The following is a 19,583-nucleotide window of genomic DNA, read 5'->3' on the forward strand; positions in this document are numbered from 1 at the left end:
AAAAGCATTCTTGAGTTGGGTGCCTCATTTCTATGCATTGCAAAATATTTTTAAAAGAAGCATATGACTTCCCTGAACACTCGTTCTACATATATAGTTTAATTTTCCCTTTTTGTTTTACTAGTTTGTTGTTCGGTCGTTGTCTTTAATTAGTTTTGGTTACATAGAGAAAGGTGAGATTTGAACGGTATAGGTTTGTTCTCTACTAAGCCAGACCCAACATTACTTAAAATAAATGTGCCCCTGAGTATCTTTAATGAAGATCTCTAACGCTCATTTCAAAATATATTGTGCATTCTTTATTTAGATATAAAATCCACAAATATATTCAATTAAAGGCTGTAGATTTCAAAAGGGAAACAAGAATAATTTTCAGCAATAGAACCTTGGGATATTCGAAATGATGATACACACACTGCAGGTTATATCTGATTGAGCTTTGTTATTTATGGAGCCTTTGAATAGATAACACCTCACTTGTTACTATCTCCAAATCATCAAATTTTGGAAATTTAGAAATCCCTACTACTGTTAGACACAAAGAATTCCTAGTGCTGTTACATACCTACAGAACACTAGAGCTACTTATTGCTACTTACCAAACTTTGTGCAATAGGTCCAATTAAATTAGATCAATTAATTAAATTTCTCTTAACCTCAAGGTCAATCAGAAGAGGTCTTTTATTGTTTAATTATAGATTTAATTACATTCAATCACTGAACTTGAAAAAAATATCCCCTTACAGCACTTAAACCTGATGAGGCTCACAGAAGCATTCCTGTTGAAATATTATATTCTCCTGCCTGTATTCTTCAAGTTGAGATGTACGAGCCAGAGGTAGAAGAGCAGGGACACAGGGGTATTGAGGGGACACTGTCACTAAACCAAAAGGATGGCATTCCGTTAGGGCACTTTGGACCTTTGCCAGTCACCATGCACTCTTTTCTCATTTGTTAGAATCAGTAGTTAGTTAACGATTTTTTGCATTCAGGAATTTAATCACCTTTTTGCTTTACCTGTCTTCCTTTCAGCAGCTTTCTTCAAAATTGATACTGAGTTTTCACTGCAGCTAATAATGTAAAACAAAATGGTAAAGGTAGGAGTTAAAAATACCTAACAAAAGGTTGTTACTGGTGATCACCATGAGTTTCACATCTACTTTTTTTGCCCAGTGATAGAACTTGTGTATCTTTAATAGCTTTATGATTTTGCAGAGAAATGGGTGCTGGTAGGAGAGCGTAGTTTGGTACTACTTACGAATCCAGTCCTTTAAATCATCACATGACTGCCCCTCAGTGTTTTGAGCCATATTATTCTCACCGTGTGAACTTCACAAGAACTTTGCCTGTAGAACAGTCAGGGATAGCCAAGACTTCAAGGTTCAACTTTGCATTTCAGCTTAGCCTTGCCTGAACCTCAGCATCACAACTGATCAGCAATGGTAGCACCTTATCTGGTCTTTGTCTACTCTCATTTTTGGAAGCATGTTTAGATATTTGTTAAGAGTGTCTAGGGCTTAAATTAGCGATGCTGCAGAATAGGGAGCGCTTAGTTCAATGCATTGCAGGGGCAAGTTGGAATGATCACTGAGTCGGTGTCAATGGCAAACGACCCAATCAGACCACCGAGCTTCACCTTTTCTGTTTGCTCTGGATCCTATGTTTGCATCCTGCAGCATCTTAAATGCAAAAACTCCCCAGGTTGCCTTTTTATATCAAGTGTCTAAAATATTTGTCCCGATTTGATGACAAAATATTTCCTTTCACACACATATATCCTGGTTAGGATCATGTAAGTGCAGTTGCAAAAAAAGAACAATAAAGGTTTTAACTAAAATGCTTGATAGCAGGGCTCTTTGAAGATACAGTCTTAACTTGTTATTCTGTAATAATTAAAGTGGAATTAAGTCACTGTGCAAAAGGATGAAGGGAATCAGTGGCTATTAATTTTCTTCATATTCTGATTGGTCCACTGAAATGTTTCAATGAAACCTTTACTCTAGACATCTCCTTTCATGATATTGTGTAATAAAATAAATGAGTAAAGGACATAAAGGAACCCGCCAATGATTGGAGACAGGATTTTCTTTACATTGTCTAATAGACTCGTTTATTATTTTAAGCTGGTAAAAAGAGACTTATGATTCGTGTTGAAGAAAGAGTTATTTGTGCTTGATACATTGAAGACACTGTTCAAAAGCAGTTTGTCCTTATAAAAGGATGACCCCTGTAGTAATTCTTAGGCAAGGAGGGACAAATTCAACCAACAAAAAGCACATCTCGCCCCAAGTTCCCCATGATTTCTCCACATAGAGCAAAAAAATACACATCAGTAATTTATTTGAACATGCACATCAGCGAGTAGCCCAGTTCTGGCTACTCGGGAAACAAAAGGGAGAATATTAGCATTACCTAAATTAAAAAAAGAAAAGAGGTGAATTACACCATTTTAATTGTCTTAAAAACACGGATAAGAGGAGCAATTAAAATATAGTCCTAAATAGTACTAGCTAATGTAGATTACATAAGTATACAATATGATTCAACTAATAGTGCTCTGACAAGCATAAACCACCAGTTCTAGTAAACAAGGCCCAGATCAATTGCTGAGAAAATGTTAGATTCAGATGTAATAAAAGTTACTTTTATTTCAGTACTGAATGCAAAACACAAGTCAAGTGTGAAGACAGCATTCTTAAAAAGGTGGCTCTATTAAAGCAAGGAGGCCATTTCCTTTTGCATTTTTATAATTTCTCAATTCTATTTTTGACGTTTGCTTTCTCTACCTTTCCTCCCCTGAGCACTAATTTATCAAAAAAAGACTTCAAGGTGCAAGTTGTACATTCTTATCATTATACCGCTTCGTCTCTTTCTGGAAGAGAGTATTACAATCAGCATTACAACGTTAATTCTTTTTCTCTGAATATTTGTTTCACATACATGTATTTCAAAATCATAACGTTGATTGGGAAAAGAAACCTACGAACGAGAGAGTGATGTATTCATACACTTCCTATTGTGCTGTGTGTCTTTCCCATCCCTTCTCCCCTTTCCCTGTAAAGAGCTGTAAAAAATTTAAGGCAGATGAGGTATATTGCTGAAGAAAAAAGTTATTTTTGAAAAAAAACTCAAAAAAACTTTTATTCTGCCCTTCTACTCAAGAAAGACTACTCAACTATAAATCTAGTGCTAGAAAAAAGCAGGAAAGACACCGTTTGCATGTACCATACTATGTCTTCTATTTCTAGAATGGCTTTTTGTTAATTTAATTTTAATAGAAAAAATAAGCACCTTAAGCTATGAACAGGAAAAGAACTTCATTATTAGTGAGTTTAGAATCCAAACGGAATTAGGAACACTCACTCAAACTCTTTCACTCATTCTCTCAAAGGCCAATGCTACTGATTAGAATTGTAAAGTGCTGTACTTAGTATAAACACTTGTATACACTGCGGACACTGAAAAATAACCCTCAAGCACATTGTGTTATAGTTCCAAAAATATATTTACAGTCTATTACAAAGATTACAAATGGAAGTGTCTAGGTGACTGTATTATGCTAATTAAAATTATTTTACAGATTAGTTTTCCTTAGGGACAAAAAACATTTTAGTGAAATTAAAATGATTTTTCTAGTCAATCAAAAAATAAATTAAAATATCAAATAACACTGTACAGTGATTTAAAAGGAAAAAAAAAGGGGTGGGGAGGGGTTTGGGAAGCAATCCATTTGAGTTTTTCTATAGCCATCTTTGGTCCTAAATGTGGGAAAACACATTATGTAGCACTGAAAATACCTGTTCTTTTGTGATGCTCTGCAAGTAAAATAGAAAAATATAGTGCATTTTCAATGTATTCAGAGCCCACTACAGAGAAATGTGTGTACAAAACAAGACAGTATAAATAAAATTTACAAGTTTTACAAAGGAACATTTACAGGTTTTTGTTTCTGTTATTTGTTTGTTTGTGGATGCCCACATTATCAAACAAGACCAATTATGACCGATCCCTGGGATCTTTCTCTATTAAAATCATTATAAACAGCCCAATTCTCTTTGGAAGTACAACAGTTCAATTCTGGGGTAGTTCATGATTTTCGTAACTTTGAAAGCATTACTCACAATATGTATACATTCCTGAAATATCTATAAAGACACATTTAATTATTGCTTATGAAATTCTAACACAGTAATCAAATAATATGGTTTAATAAATAAAGCTTAAAAAAAGAAAAGCCAGATCCTTCACCTCTTCCTCATACGGTAAAAAGAGTTCTTTCAGTTAATAAGTTTCTTATGTCAGCGTTCACAAATAAAAGACTTTAAAACCGGCAGTGGTGATCTTCTCTGCAGCCAATTTGTTTGTGAGAGGTGAAAATGTGAACTGCCCCTTTTCTCACGCTTTGGAGTTCTAATATAAAACTTCTTTCTTTTCGTGTTTGGACTGCTAACAGAATAGGATACAAAATATACGTCAACTATTTCTGCTAAATTTCCTAATGTCTCAATATTGAAAAAAAAAAACCTTGATGTGCTCGGATTAAATTTTAGATAACACTGGATAGTTCTTGCTCTCAGAGACTTGCCTTCACCAACACTCTTTAGATGAAGTGCCTCAGTTTTTTTTTTTTTTATAGTCACGAACCTACAATTTGAGTTTTGTTCATTCTATTAAATTCTGTCTAGTAAAATCACTCTATAAACAATCTGTTAAAAGTGCCTTATAGTACTTATGGATCATTATTGCTTTTTTTTTTTCATTGAAAAGATAGCGTGTTGTCTGATCTTTACAAAAAAATTTCTTTTTAAAAAATACCAGAGCTCTTGGCAACTTGCATTTTCTTGACTACCTGCCAATTAGCAAACGATATCAAAACAGCACTGATTAAACAAAATAAAATGGCACAAAAAGGATACCAATGTTCTGACGGAAATAGATCTTCAATCATGCTATGTGTTTGTTTGTTTGTTTTAATTTGAGATTCTTTCAAAGGTACCCAGTGTAGTAATGTGTCATAGATTAACACTAAAAAGGTCCAAAGCTATAAACAACTTTCTAAAACAAAGTCCTTATGAAGAATAAACACAAATGGTTTTAAAAAGGAATCGTCTGAAATCACATATTTAAGGAAAATATTTCATTGATTTTAACAATAAGATCATGATTTTATTTGACAAATATATTCTTTCTTAAATTCTTTATGTACATTTTAAAAAGTCTATTAAGATAAAAAGGAGGTTAGAGAGCTCAAGGTGTTTGGATGTTTTCAGGTAGTACTTTGTTTATTGTCACTGCTGTTTTCCTGGCCACCAGTGGTGGATTCTAAATTCCCTTTTTATGTATTCTGGTGGCACTTAGGAGTTCAAGTCTATAGGTGCTTCTTAGATCTTCTCTTCACTGGAGGAAGGACCCAGGACTTCAACTGTCTTCTAGCAGCATTCTTATGCATATACCGAAGGCCAGTACTGTTCTCTCATATAGTCCGTAATCTCCCTCATAAGGGAGAAATGCTTATCACACTTGGATGCCAGTTCCATGTAAATGTAGCATTTGTGCTCTCATAGTCTGAATGCTGCTCATGATTTTCTTTTGGTGGCCAACCAGTGTGATCCCTAAACTCATCACATCTCTGAAAAAGACAAATGCATTTTGTTAGTTACCCTACAAAGAATTTATTTGGTACTAAACTGTCATCAGCGCTTTAATTAAATCACCTGTTTATCATGAACAAACAGATCTTATCTTAGTGGGCTTGGGTATTATGATCCTATTCCTGCCGTGGGTCAGACTGGCAAACTGTATCAGCGTGCTCCTTTGCAAGAACCTAACTGCTCAGGCTCTCAGTTCGCAATAAGTCATTTTTAAACTGATTTGAAATTTTGTATATGGAATTGTCAATCTTAAAATTATTCTTAACTTAAGGTAAGATCAGGAAATGTTATTTGAAACATTGCATCCTTGAACCTAGGTGAAGTCTAAAATTTTAAATTGTCACAAAAGAATACAGTATGAATGTGAGAATCAAGAATCTTCAGGCAGCCCGAGGGGCTCAGCCTTTAGCCCAGGGTGTGATCCTGGAGACAGGGGATTGAGTCCCACATTGGGCTCCCTGCATGGAGCCTGCTTCTCCCTTTGCCTGTGTCCCTGCCTCTCTTTCTCTGTCTCTCTCTGTCTCTCATGAATAAATAAATAAAATCTTTAAAAAAGAAAAGAATCTTCGACGATCACAGAAGATTTATACTGAGTTTAATTACCGTGTAGTAATCCTGAGCAGATATTATTGGTTGCATACTCAACCCCAGTCCTGTTCAATCATTTAACTCAATTTTAGAAAAAAATTACTTTCTATGTTTAATAGTGTAAATGTGACACCAACTAACTGTGTCTCTGTGTGTGCACTTCTACCTTTCCTAATAGCCACAGAGGTTGAGCTTAGGTGTTTGCAAGCAGCTAAAATATAGCAAGAGTATAGTACCATAATATTTCCTAGTAGTGGTCCAATAAGACTTTGAGAATCCTAGTTTTTCAGGGAAGTAGATTGCTTTGGAGAGATAAGGTATAATTATGCTAGCTCTACCCACTTGATGACCAGAAGTAAACCAAACAAGACAGCATGCACATGCTTAAAATTTTGGAGGTGCCACTTCCTGACCCACCAGGAAAGAGCAGTTGATTGCTGGCCTTATCAGCTGAAAAATGTGAAACCCTTTGCACAACAGAACCTAAGCTGGATAGAACCTCCACAACTGTTTCCCATTTTCACACATAGGGAATGAGAGGAACTTCATTGCCCATAAGAGTTATGTTGCAGACAAAGAAGCTGAAGTTCAGAGATAAGAAGTGGATACCCTAAGACCACATAGTCAGTGATGCATTGGTATTGGGTTTGAAGCTTTGAGTTTTTAATGTCATACAAACACAGTGAAAGAAATCCTTCTTTGCGGTGGCAAAAGGTCCTTCAGTGAATAGGCATCTAAATGATACCGTGGTTAAGGAAAGAGGAAGACTTACTGTGTGTTTAGAACACTGGCTATGGAGACAAATTAGCTACCCCTTACTAGTTGAGTCAGTTCAGGGAAAATATATACATTCTCTAGGCCTGAGCCTTGTGTACAAAACTAATGACTGAATAAAATTATTGCTGTGAGAGCCTAAAAATATACTGTAAATTCAGAGGTCTATTTAGCACAATGCCCGGCACATAGTAGGCACTTATTAAAGAGATGACCTTCTCTCTGATTTTCTGGCTTACCCCTCTTTAATAATAGGGCAGATGACCTTATGTAAAAAGCTTGGAATGTACGTAATATATACTTAAATAGAGTTTTGAAAGTTTCAACTTACTCAATAGTCATCCTGGCCACTGATTCAAGGGAGTTGTAACCAGCTGCTGTGAAGTTATCTTTATATCTTTCCATCTTAATAGCTTGTAGCCATTCTCCAACTGAACAAAAGGTAGTGAAGTCAGGAGTGTTTTGATCCAAAAGAGGACTTATTGGCCTAGACACAAATGAAACAGAAAGGAAATTTTTTTTCATCAACAACTAAAGAAAGAATGTCTTGGCTCATACAAAAATGAGAGCATAAAGAATAAAATTACATATCCTAATGGGTGTTATAGTAACAGATAAACAAACAAGTTAATAAAAAGCTAAAGGTTGGGCAGCCCTGGTGGTGCAGCGGTTTGGCGCCGCCTGCAGCCTGGGGTGTGGTCCTGGGGACCCAGGATCAAGTCCCACGTCGGGCTCCCTGCATGGAGCCTGCTTCTCCCTCTGCCTGTGTCTCTGCCTCTCTCTCTCTCTCTCTCTCTCTCTCTCTCTCTCTCTCTGTGGCTATGAATAAATAAATAAAATCTTAAAAAAAAAAAAAAGCTAAAGGTTGCCTGGTCACTACAGACTCCAAAAGTTACAGTTTATTTAGATCTGACAATCACCCAGATGTGTCTTCCAAATATTTTTAAAAGTATTTGTAATCAGTCTACATTTATTTGTTCATCTGCTTCACCAAAAGTGACAGGGAGTAAAGGAAGGAAGCACAGTTGGCTGTGGACTACTTGTTTGGACTAAGTGGTGCCATTGAGAAGTTGTACCTTTGCTGTGCCATTGGACCCTTGTGGGTACCTTGTAAGCTCACACACCTCCACAAAGGCACAATGAGCATCAGGTTTACCTGGTAGCTGGAGCTGAATAATTTCTAGTGTTCCTCACAATGGTGCAAGCCAAGTGCAGAGAATGGATGGAGTATTTTGGACTCCTTTTAACGGGTAAGCTAAGCCTTGTTCATCACACACTGAGCTACTGTCATAAAATTTAACTTCCCAGAGTCATTTTATGAAAAGACTCAAAGTAAAGAAAATACAGCATGCAAAAAAGTAAGGCGAGAGAAATAAAGACCCACGTAACAATATTACTGACTTGAAAATGCGAAATGCCGCCTAATCACAAAATTCCAGTTTGGAAAGTCTTCTAAAAATGACAGCCAGTGATATCTGCCATAACTTTTAAGAAAAAAAAAAAAACAAAACAAAAGGCAATAATAATAATAGGTCTCTTTACACACTAATTTAGTTAAGGTAAGCCATCTGAAAAAACAAAAACTTCATGAACACAATAAACTTCACATTGATTTATAGTTTAACACAAATGTCAACTTGCCATTGAGTTAGGACTGAGGAGATAAATGATTTAAGTGAGCATTTGAATGACCCCCAGATTCCCTTCCCATAGGTATTTCTTACCTACTACAAGTTCCCAGGGGTGTTTTCAGACTATTTGGGTTTCGAATCATTTTGTCTAGAATTCCAACTATCTGTTCAAACTTTGGCCTTTCTGCACGTTCCTTTTGCCAACAATCCAGCATCAACTGGTGAAGACCAGCCGGGCAGTCCATGGGTGCTGGTAAACGATAACCTTCTTCTATCGCTTTTATAACCTAATAGCCAAAGGGACATTAAAATTATTACTGATTGAGGTTCAATTATAATAAAATGCATTATCTAGTAGGCAAAGTAGTTCGTCTAATAAGAGTGAAGCACACTTTGAGGCTTTGTAAGAGACTTGCTTATTTTATTCCCAAACACCCATGAACGTTAAATATGTAATTAAGAGGTGCATGAAGAGCATGACACCATGACACTTCCTTGATAATTCAGCAATTAGGAGCAGTGATTAAAGTCCCCCAGGGCGCAACAGATAGAAAAAAAAAACTTGTGTCATCCCAGAGATTTCGAAAAAGGAATATTTTCTGATACCATTTTACCTGGATATGGTTGTACGTGTACATATTTATCTATGAATGTCTGAATTCTTCAGGTTGTAAGAGGGTGGTCTAAGTTACCCAGAATTGACGACCCAAAAGTTTCACTTTTTTGCAGGGTACAAATGACACTTTCAAACAAGATCTTAAAGTACGTGCATATGCTATCATAGAAAATATTACCAAGAACACTATTACTTTAAATAATACAGAGCCTATAAAACTTCTGAAATGTACAGTGTTATAATCTGCAATGGTATGCCAGAGCAAGTAGTAAACAGGTGGCTCAATGAAGGTGAATGTACCAATGTCCAAGTTTAGTGACTTCACACTAGCAGAGTGAAATCAGCCCTGGGAAGGGCACAGTGCGGGTTACAACCAGGAAATCAGGAAGGTTAGAAATCAGGGCTCTCCCACTCCGAGTGCTGGTTGTTGAACTTTTATGAGCACGTCACTTTCTATGTATATCTAATAACAGTCTAAGACACTGAATCAAGCTTTGAATGTTCATGAAAAGTAAGTTTCCAGAGATATTGGTACACGGCAATCAAAAAGTCTGAAAGCTACTTATTCAGACTCGATTCCTTGTATTTATATGGGAAGCAAAAATAGATCTTAAAAATCAGAAATTGTTATAAATCTGAGCAGCACAGTAAAATAATTAAGAAGGTAAGCAACACAAATAAGGACTTGTAAAATATTTATGTAATATCAAGGGGGATTAACAAATCCTCTTTGATACTGACTGACAAATAGCAGTAGAAATGAAAAAAAAAAAGGTGAGTCTAGAAAGAAACAGAGGTAATCTTGAGTTTCTCAAGAAAATAAAGCCAAATGTAGGCAGAGTAAAAGCTGGCTTTAAGAAATGTTGATTAGCTTAATATTTGTAGGGAAACATATCCCTAAGAGGCTTGTTGATATTCAAGAATAGCATATTAAAATGTAAAAGATTGCAGAACGGGATGAATAAAGTAGCTGGATCAACAATTTTTACAGGAAATTCTTTGTACGAGAAAAGTCAAAAAAGTATACTTTAAGAAAAATCTATGTTTGTATGCAAATTGATACAATTTAAAAGATAAATAAATTAGTTATAGTAATTTTTGAAAAGTATTGTATGATAAAATCCTCAGGTGAAATTCTCCCCTGATTCAGTTTGTATGTCCTCACATCAGTTTACTTGTACTTTGGAAAGCTGGGTTAAGTTATTTAAATAGTGGCTTAAGTTGTGAATAAGCAAAGTTAACAATTTCTAAAAATTTACATATTGAAAATGACCAAATAATAAACAATTGAGAACCATTTTTTTATGGGGAAAGGAGTGGCTTTCCTTATATTTGTGGTTGTTTGTATTTGAACATAAGCAGTCTCTTTCTGATTTGACAGGACTCCATTCCCATGCTCATAACATTAGTGCAGTCATTATTTTGAACCACCTTCTAATCTATGTCCCTTCTTGTAGTTTGTCTTCAGATGTCCAGAAAGGAACAATGCATGTAGAGTGATCTTTCCTTTTTCCTTGCCCTGTAAATAATCTTTAAGGATGGGAATCTAGGAGTGCCTGGATGGCTCAGTCGTTGGAGCATTTGAGCCCCAGTTTGGGGTAGCAATTACTTAAAAATAAAATAAAATGTAAATCTAAATCTTATCATGATTCTCCTGACATTAATACTCTTCAGCAGCTCTCCGAGCCTTCATAAAAACATTTAGAATTCACCATTGAACACAATATATTCTTAAGTCTTTGTCCCAATGAACATAGTACCATTAAGTGATTCTTACAGGGTTGAGTTAATGAACCCTCTGGAGTTAGTCCTGTTGCATTATAGGAATTTCATGATTCCTATTACTACAGCAGGAAACATTTATCTCAGCACAAAATGAAACTTCTGGCTTTCAAAGATTCAGTGGTTTATACATTTTTAAAGGAACAGCAGCTGAGGATGGCATTTAAAATAAGAGATGCTTTGGGTGGGGAATGGACTTAAGAACTCTAAATTTCCCATTAGCAATCATGCACCTACCTCTAGGAGCACTAGAGATAATTGCCTGGAACCTTCATCTTCTCTAGGACACAGGTTGGCATAATCCAAGATATACATACCCTTGTAGGGTAAACCTGCTGATGGGTGATGATGAAGGCACAAACTGAATCTAGAGGTTCTGCAGTTTTTGTTTGGTTAGCTGCATTTCATTGCAATTGGGAAAATACAAAGCACTTTCTGCAAATAGTTATACATTCTTGGAAACAACAAGGCACACAGGTAAAATGGTTGTACCTACACTTCTTAGAGCATTATGTAATTATTCACAGAATTCATTTAAAACATTTTTTTGTGAAATTACCAGAAACCCCTTGGACAGGGGTTTGCTTATCCAGGTCTGGCCTTAATTCTAACAAAAGTCAAAGAAAAATGTTAAGCAATTTCCAATTCTAGATAGGTCCCAGATTAATAGGAAGTGACTTTTGGTAAATGACATTTATAAAGGGAGCACTTCTTTGGTATATATTATAAAGAAAAACTTAGACATAAAAACAAAAGTTGCTTGCTGTAAAGTGTTTCAGTATTATTATAGTATGATCATTGTAATTAAGAGAAAAATGAATACAGAAAGACTCCATGATAATGGGCCTGTAATAACTTAAAATGTGATCTAATGAGACTGACTTTGTTTTTTGTTCAAGCTCATTTCCATTCCATTAACCTTACAATAATATATGACCCACATTTTATGCAATTAAATATTTTGGACCCCACATATGGGATGATAGCAAGTTTTGCCAAAAAAATCACAATTTTCTTTCTACCATAATATAAAAAATTCAAAGTCATAAACCAGTGGTGAATTTTAAAAGGAAAGCTGAAGTGCTCACAATTTATTTTTATTTAAATTTAATTTGCTAACATATAGAGGGCTCACAATTCAACTGAGTGCATTTAGTTAAAGTGTATTATATTTTTGAAGCTCTTAAAATGTTTTTAGTGAACCACTTTAAAAATTTATCTTTATGTCCCATATCTTATGGAACTTTAGCTGTTCTTATCATCCTTCTGACTATCTACGAGTGGAACTAACAAGCTATTGGTCTAGCTTAAAGTGAGAAGAAATGACTTTATTGAATATATGAACAGAAAAAAAATAATCTATATAAAGAATTTCAAATTTCAAAATTACCCTTAAAGAATTGAGGGTAAAAGTCTTATTTGAAATATTTAAGACATGGATTTAACTAAAATATAGTTACTGAGAATGCCAAATAAGACCATTTTCAATTTCTGTAATATTTATTATGTTTGACTGAATTTACATACATACAGATTTTTCTTTGAAAGGCCATTACAGAAAAGGCTAAACATCTGCAGATTTTTAATGAAAATTAGAAATTTATTTAGGAAGCTCACTGTCACTTTTATTAGCAAATAACTAAATTTTAACTGCTTCTGTTGCAGTAAAAATTCAAGAAAGTTGTAAGTATGTGAAAATACGGTAAGAATCTGTTCAAGTGTTAATCAAGTGATAACCTGTTTGGATGTGGGTATCATCAGAACACGCATACTATCTTTTCCCAAGTTTTTCTTGCTCACTGCCCTGCCTAGCATGCAAATAAAGCCTTCTGGAAACTAACTACCTCACTGACTTCTAAAATACCCCTTGTCTGTTCAGAGTGATCACAGAAACCTCCCTTTATTCAGCCTGGAATTTTGTGGACTTGCTTACAAACATAACCATCAATTTACAGTTTATTTCTCATGGTGTCTTATGAAAAGTCTTAAGATCCAAGGCATTTGAAATTTGAAGGCTTTCTAAAATTCCTGACAAATTCCTAGCTACTAAATTTGAACAATTTAATTAACTCACTTAATAGATCAACCCTGGCTAATTAAAAATAATAATATCTAGTTAGATCTGTTGAAAGCAAACTTCCCCCAAAATACAATCTATTCACATATACACAGGATTTCCATATGCATCGAAGGGCTGTCATATCTCTTAAAGTTCTCCAGGGAATACTACTCCTACCAGAAACTTCCAGTAAAAAAAAAAAAAACAACAACAACAACAACAAAAAAAACCCCAAACTTTTATCTAGGTAATTTTTTGCCAGAATGAAATTATTTTGAATTATCCATTTTTTCACCATTTGCATTTTGAAACTTAAACATGTAATTGCTCATATAGCACTTTAACAACATAAGTATAAAGTAATGAATATTATTCTATAAGAGGAGTATTAATATAAATTTCAGTATAAAAACTGAACTGTGTAGGTAATCTCTTACTATTAATATGAACTTGTGTCTGAATTTTTAAATCAGACTTTCAAAATCACAAAAAAGAAGAAAGATCATGCTAAGCATTCTAGGTCAGAAGTCAGTGTTATTGAAGACATAATTTCATTTGATCAGCAAAAATATTTATTAATTATTGATATAATAATTATAGGTTTTTGACATTTCATTTTCAGGAAAAACAAAACAAGAATATTTAAGGACTTCTAAAAATTAGAATTGAAGATTTTTTTCTTATAACCATTTCTATTATCTGATTTTTGGAAGTTAAGTGAACTTTGAATTTAAGTCATCTTATATTCCTGTCATTCCCTTTATGTTTGAATCTGGTACAGAAGGAAGGTGTCAAAAGAAATGAAACTCCACTGAGTGTCTAGGGAATGTAAATATTTCTCTTTCTCTGCCCTAAGGATTTGTTTGCCCACATTTTGACAGTCCATGAAATCTTTGACACTGAGTCCTGTCAAATATTAACAACTTTGCCTCTGCCAAACGGACTCATCATTTAGACTTTTATCTTTGAAAAGCAAAAACCAAAACCAAAAAAACAAAAAAGTTTCATGTCATCTTTCAGTTCAAAACACCAAAACATTTAGATGACTTAAAAAGCTCCACCTCTTCAGGCTGTGAACTTCTCAGGCAATTCAGAAATTTGTGGGAAAGTGTCCTGAAAATAACCTTACCAACAAACAATCTGATTTTAGTTGTCAAAAGATAACTATCTACAAGTTTTAGGAATTTGATATGGTAAATTCTAATAAACAAAACAAAACAAAACCCAAATATGGATTTGATATAACAATGCTTATGACCTCTTTTTGAAAAATAAGTCATTTTTAACCTTACTCACCTTCTTTTGCTGTGCATGTTTATAATACTTCCAGAATTCATTATTCCACTTTGCTGGTCACATCCTTCCTTTAAATGGCAATATAGACTTTCCTTAAGCACCACTTGTGTCTTTACTCGTAAGGAATATGCATTTGTACCATTTCCAAACTCCTTCATAAAGCCTTTGATCAATTTGTCCCAACTTGATCAGCATATCAAATCACTACCAATGTGTACATCTCTGTTGTAGGACAGGGAGTCTATTTGGCTGGTCTCCACACACTTTACTAAGTTTTTGCTCCTGGACTGTTGAATATGCCCCCTTGGAAAATCCTCTCATTAGCTATGACCAAAGTCATCTCCAGATTTCTAGTTCAAATCTAGGGTACTTTCCTAGATTTTATACTTGCTCTACTTTTATCTAAATTTCACTCCTATTTTCAGTAAGTTGAACTATATGAATCTGCCAGTATTTGAAATTTACTGACCTATATAAATGCTGATTTCATAAGATTCAACCTATGAGAAGCAAATATTCATTTGCATTTATGCTATATGGTTTTATAAGTGGTCTCTTGCTATGATGTATGACCCTAAGAACTGCCATCACCTTCTTTTCTCAAGTGATAACAATATGTTTTATGCCTTAGTATGTATCAAGATACATATTTAATAAGCACTGAATTTTTAGGAATTTCCAAAAGTACTCCCATGTGATTGCATTCTAAAATAACACTAGGAAATACTTACCAATGTTGATCATAATCTCTAGTTTGTCTCATGAAATTAAAATTTAATCAAATCAACCAACAATAGATGGTTTAAACTAGTTTTCTCAGAACATTAAAAGAAAAAGAAAGATAAGCTTCGAAGACAAAACACAGGCCTCCTTCTCCTCCTCTCTGCAAATGATCTTACTCGTGTGACTTTTCCTCTACAGCTGTGCAAGTACAGTATCATTATCTTTATTAGGAGGACATATCCTTTGCACGCCTCTATTATATCAAGAAGATTAAAAAAAAAAGAAAGAGAAAGCAAGTCTTCAAAATGAAATTAACTGAACCACTAATTTACAGTAATTTTTGTGGGAATAACTGAAAACTCAGCAATCATATTTTAAAAATTCTATGTTTCTTTTTTATGAGCCGTTACCTACATGTTCCAATAACAATGGGTATCAATGTATGAAATCCTTTTTGTTTAAATAGTGTAACACCTACATCTTGGTTTGACATGTCCCAATAAGGTCTTTCTCCATAAGACATAACTTCCCACATGACTATTCCATAGCTCCATACGTCACTGGCTGATGTGAATTTACGGTATTGGATGGCTTCAGGTGCTGTCCACCTTACTGGAATTTTTCCACCCTGTTACAAAAAGATATTGAAATTTTAAATATGCATAATAACTTATAAATCATTTATAGCAAAACTATATAGCTACAGTTAAACATTTGTATATTGGTTAGGAATTCAGCAGTATCGCATCTATCCATCTTGAATCTCTCTTAAGTGTATTTAAACTTACTAATCTAGTTTTAAAATATCACCACAAGTTTTCATTTTTAAGGCAACTCAATTAATTAATTAATTTATTTATTTTATTATTTTAAGGCAACTCAATTTAATGGACCCTTTGGTGGTCTTAGGGCAAGAGTCTAGTGGAAAGACAATGACAAATCAGGCAGCATAATTATGAAAATGGAATGAAATATGGGGAATTTAAATCCTCACATATTTTCCTTTTTTAATCTCACAAAAGTTATAAGAATTAGCATAGTTCATATTCTTTGAAAATATTTATTGGAAATGGGACTATATTTCTCTCCTGCAATTATGAGAGCTAGCAACTAGATGATATTGCGTAACTGTATATTATATATTGGAACACTTTGATACAGGACAAACATGTTGCTACTCTTATCACACTTCTTCTCTTAGTCTATACATAGAGTGAAAAGCAGCAATGATTCTTCCAAAAGGAAAAAAAAAAAAAAAAGCAACAACAAAAAGCTGAGATCAATTGGTCTCTTTTCTCCTGTTTAGTTTCATGTTAAGTCCTGCCTTCTTGGTAGGAAAATCTTAGGAAGATGAAGAGGTGCAGTAAGAGACTTTTTTTCTTACAGTTGTCGTATAGACAGCTTCTGGATCATCCTCTATAACCCGGGACAGGCCGAAATCTGACACTTTACAAACAAGATTGCTGTTGACAAGAATATTGCGAGCTGCAAGGTCCCGGTGAACGTATCCCATATCGGCCAAATATCTCATTCCAGCAGCAATTCCTCTCAGCATTCCTACTAACTGAATGACGGTAAATTGCCCATCGTGTTTCTACAGGAAGACAAGAATAAAAGTCCTTTACTGTACTTTCAAAGGGAAAAAACTGCAGTGAAAACTGTCTGCATGCTAGTCATTTACTATAGTATAATAGGAATTATTAACTAATTTTCTGTATAATACAGACTTTTTTTAATTGGAGTTCAATTTGAAAACATATAGCATAACACCCAGTGCTCATCCTGCCAAGTGCCCCCCTCAGTAATACAGACATTTGTAAAAAAAAAAAAAAAACAAAACAGCTGCTGATTCAACTGACCTTCAAAGAATACAAAATAGAGTTTTGGTAATTGTTTAGTTATTTAGATTGATGCCATTTGTGTTGATTAAAAATAGTATCAGGTTAGTCAGATCCAACAGTATACAAAGATTTTTGAGGCAAAGATAGGGAATGGAATATGGAAAATTTTATCCCTGACTAGTCAGGGCTAAATTTTTTTTTTTTTTTTTGCTAAAAAATCATGTAAACAATCTAGAAATATATAAAGGGAAAGGGGAAAGTGATTAAAAATGAAGAGAAACTAGGAAGTAGAAAATGATTATCCTAGCTGACTTTATTTTCATTTTATATTTTTTGTTGTTTTGCTGTTGGTGAGAATATTACTTTCAACAAAGATTCTCTAAAACAAATGCACTAGCAAGTGGAATTGAGAGCTCTTTGCAACAAACGGGCCACCATTTATTTTTTTTTTAAAGATTTTATTTATTTTTTCATGAGAGACACACTCAGAGAGAAGCAGAGACACAGGCAGAGGGAGAAGCAGGCTCCACGCTGGGAGCCTGATGCGGGATCCTTGGACTGCAGGATCACGCCCTGGGCCGAAGGCAGGCGCTAAACCGCTGAGCCACCCAGGCATCCCCCACCATCTATTTCTAAGCTGTTTTTAACTCATAGATTTCTCCTGAATTTACAATTGGATTTTAAATATGATGCATGACAATACTGGTTTGAGTTAATAAACTTGCTGGGTGATGCTTTATTCCAAAGAATTGATAATTATGTATATCATAAAGATGAGAAAAAAAGTCTCTAAACCTTCCGATTGCTTATAAATTTAAGTTTAATGTATCATTCCAGATTACATATGATAAAACTGGAAGTCCTCTTATCCCTCAGACTATTTTCTCCTTGCCTTTTGGAAAAATGTTAATGTGTTTATATACGTAGGAGAAAAGTCTCAGAGCAAAACTGTGTATGTTTATATATTTAGAATTTACTACAAAAATAACCAAATATTGTTAATTTTCAAAATGTTAGTGATCTGTCCTTTACACTCATTGTTCACATTGCAATATGATAGAAATGGTCCCATAGAGCAGAATTGGGATCATCATGCCAGTATTGGATGGTGATCTCAATCTTTAATCTTTCTCTGTACTACTTTGTCCTGTTACTCTACAACATATATTCAAAGTAAAGGGCTTCAGGTAGGTATCCTCTGTACTTGAGGGAACATATTAATGAAAACTATTGTTTAAACTACAATGTATTACTTATGTGCTCAAAAAGATTCTAGTTTAATCCAGACTAGGAAACTGATTTTTAACCTATTTTGCTTTTTTAAAAGCAATTTTCTGATCAGTTAAAGTTTATAATGTTTACATTTTATACTATAAAAAAAAATCAAACTATAGCGGTAGTATGGACTGCATATTTAGAATGAGAAGACGGTTTTGTTACTTACCCTGAGAAATGCATCAAGGGCTCCATTTTCCATGAATTCTATTACTATCATGACTGGTTTCCCTAAAATTAAAAGAAATGCACACACACATATATATATATATGTATACATAAGGAAAAAAGCATTGCTTGAGGAACCATAACTTAGACTTCAGGCATATTCCCATTATCACCCTGGATAAAATACATGGTACTCTTCTGAGAGGCTGAATGGGTGAGCTGTGAGTGTTTCTAATGTCCACAGTGCTGCTGCTAAACTCAGCGTCATTTACTGTCTGTTTGGAAGATGCTTATGATTCACAAAATTAAACAACAAAGTCAGTGTGCTCTTCTGATTCCTGCTCTATGAATGAAACTCAAGAGAAAATGACACTTGATATAAAGTGTAAAGACTAAAGTGTATCATTTTTATGGATGTTGAAGCTGAATGAAAATATCAGTCGCTCCATCTGTCTATCAGATTTATTCTTTGACTCTCATCCTGTCTTCATTTATACTGATTTTTTTTTCAGAGGTAGTAACATAAAAGAAGAAGTTAGTCTGTTATATACCAAGAAAAACATTCATTTAGAATATGCAATATGTTCATAACTTGGTTTTTTAACTAGGTACAAAATAACACTAATTTCTGATAGTCCACTTGATAAATGAAAGATCAATATCTACCTCTTGTAACCACCCCTTCCAAATGGACAACATTCGGGTGGTCAAACTGCCCCATGATGCTGGCTTCACATAAAAAGTCTCTCCTTTGTTTTTCTGTGTAACCAACTTTGAGGGTTTTTATGGCTACTGCAACATCTCTTTTCCCTGGAAGTTTCAAACGACCACTGCAGACTTCTCCAAATTCTCCTGAAGTAATAGAACAGGCAGGTGTATTTTAATCTCAAAAATATTTCTTCTCTCGAAGTCAATGCATAATTCTAGAAACAGTTTTAAAGTTTACTAAACTATTTGTTAAACTACTATTTTTCAACTGGATTAGCACAAACTTTTTTATGAAAAAAACATTTAGATTTGAAATACAGTATATAATGTACACTGGAGACAAAAGCATAAGGTCACATTTGCAAATTCTGAACATTGCTATTGCTTTTACTGTTTGAGAAGGGGATATTTTTTAAAGATTTAAAAGTCTGGAATTCGTGTGTACCATTACTGCTAAATTTAATGGAGTTG

At 34.3% G+C, this 19,583-nt stretch overlaps 1 protein-coding gene across 4 annotated transcripts in view; it reads right to left on the bottom strand.

Annotated features, from left to right (window-relative positions):
- Positions 1-2,132: 2,132 nt before the first annotated feature.
- EPHA7 (EPH receptor A7) overlaps positions 2,133-19,583 on the bottom strand; it is a 169,210-nt gene continuing 151,759 nt past the window's right edge. For all 4 annotated transcript variants that reach the window (XM_055330832.1, XM_055330831.1, XM_055330830.1 and 1 more), the window contains exons 11-17: positions 19,071-19,256; positions 18,406-18,467; positions 16,505-16,714; positions 15,599-15,748; positions 8,738-8,931; positions 7,345-7,500; positions 2,133-5,629 (exon numbers count right to left, since the gene is read on the bottom strand). In XM_055330832.1, coding sequence (XP_055186807.1) covers positions 5,515-5,629; positions 7,345-7,500; positions 8,738-8,931; positions 15,599-15,748; positions 16,505-16,714; positions 18,406-18,467; positions 19,071-19,256 — 1,073 coding nt within the window. In that variant the 3' untranslated portion in view covers positions 2,133-5,514. The remainder of the gene's footprint in view (positions 5,630-7,344; positions 7,501-8,737; positions 8,932-15,598; positions 15,749-16,504; positions 16,715-18,405; positions 18,468-19,070; positions 19,257-19,583) is intronic.

This window comes from Nyctereutes procyonoides, unplaced genomic scaffold, assembly GCF_905146905.1.
Source record: "Nyctereutes procyonoides isolate TBG_1078 unplaced genomic scaffold, NYPRO_anot_genome, whole genome shotgun sequence".
In the NCBI taxonomy this organism is placed as follows: Eukaryota; Metazoa; Chordata; class Mammalia; order Carnivora; family Canidae; genus Nyctereutes; species Nyctereutes procyonoides.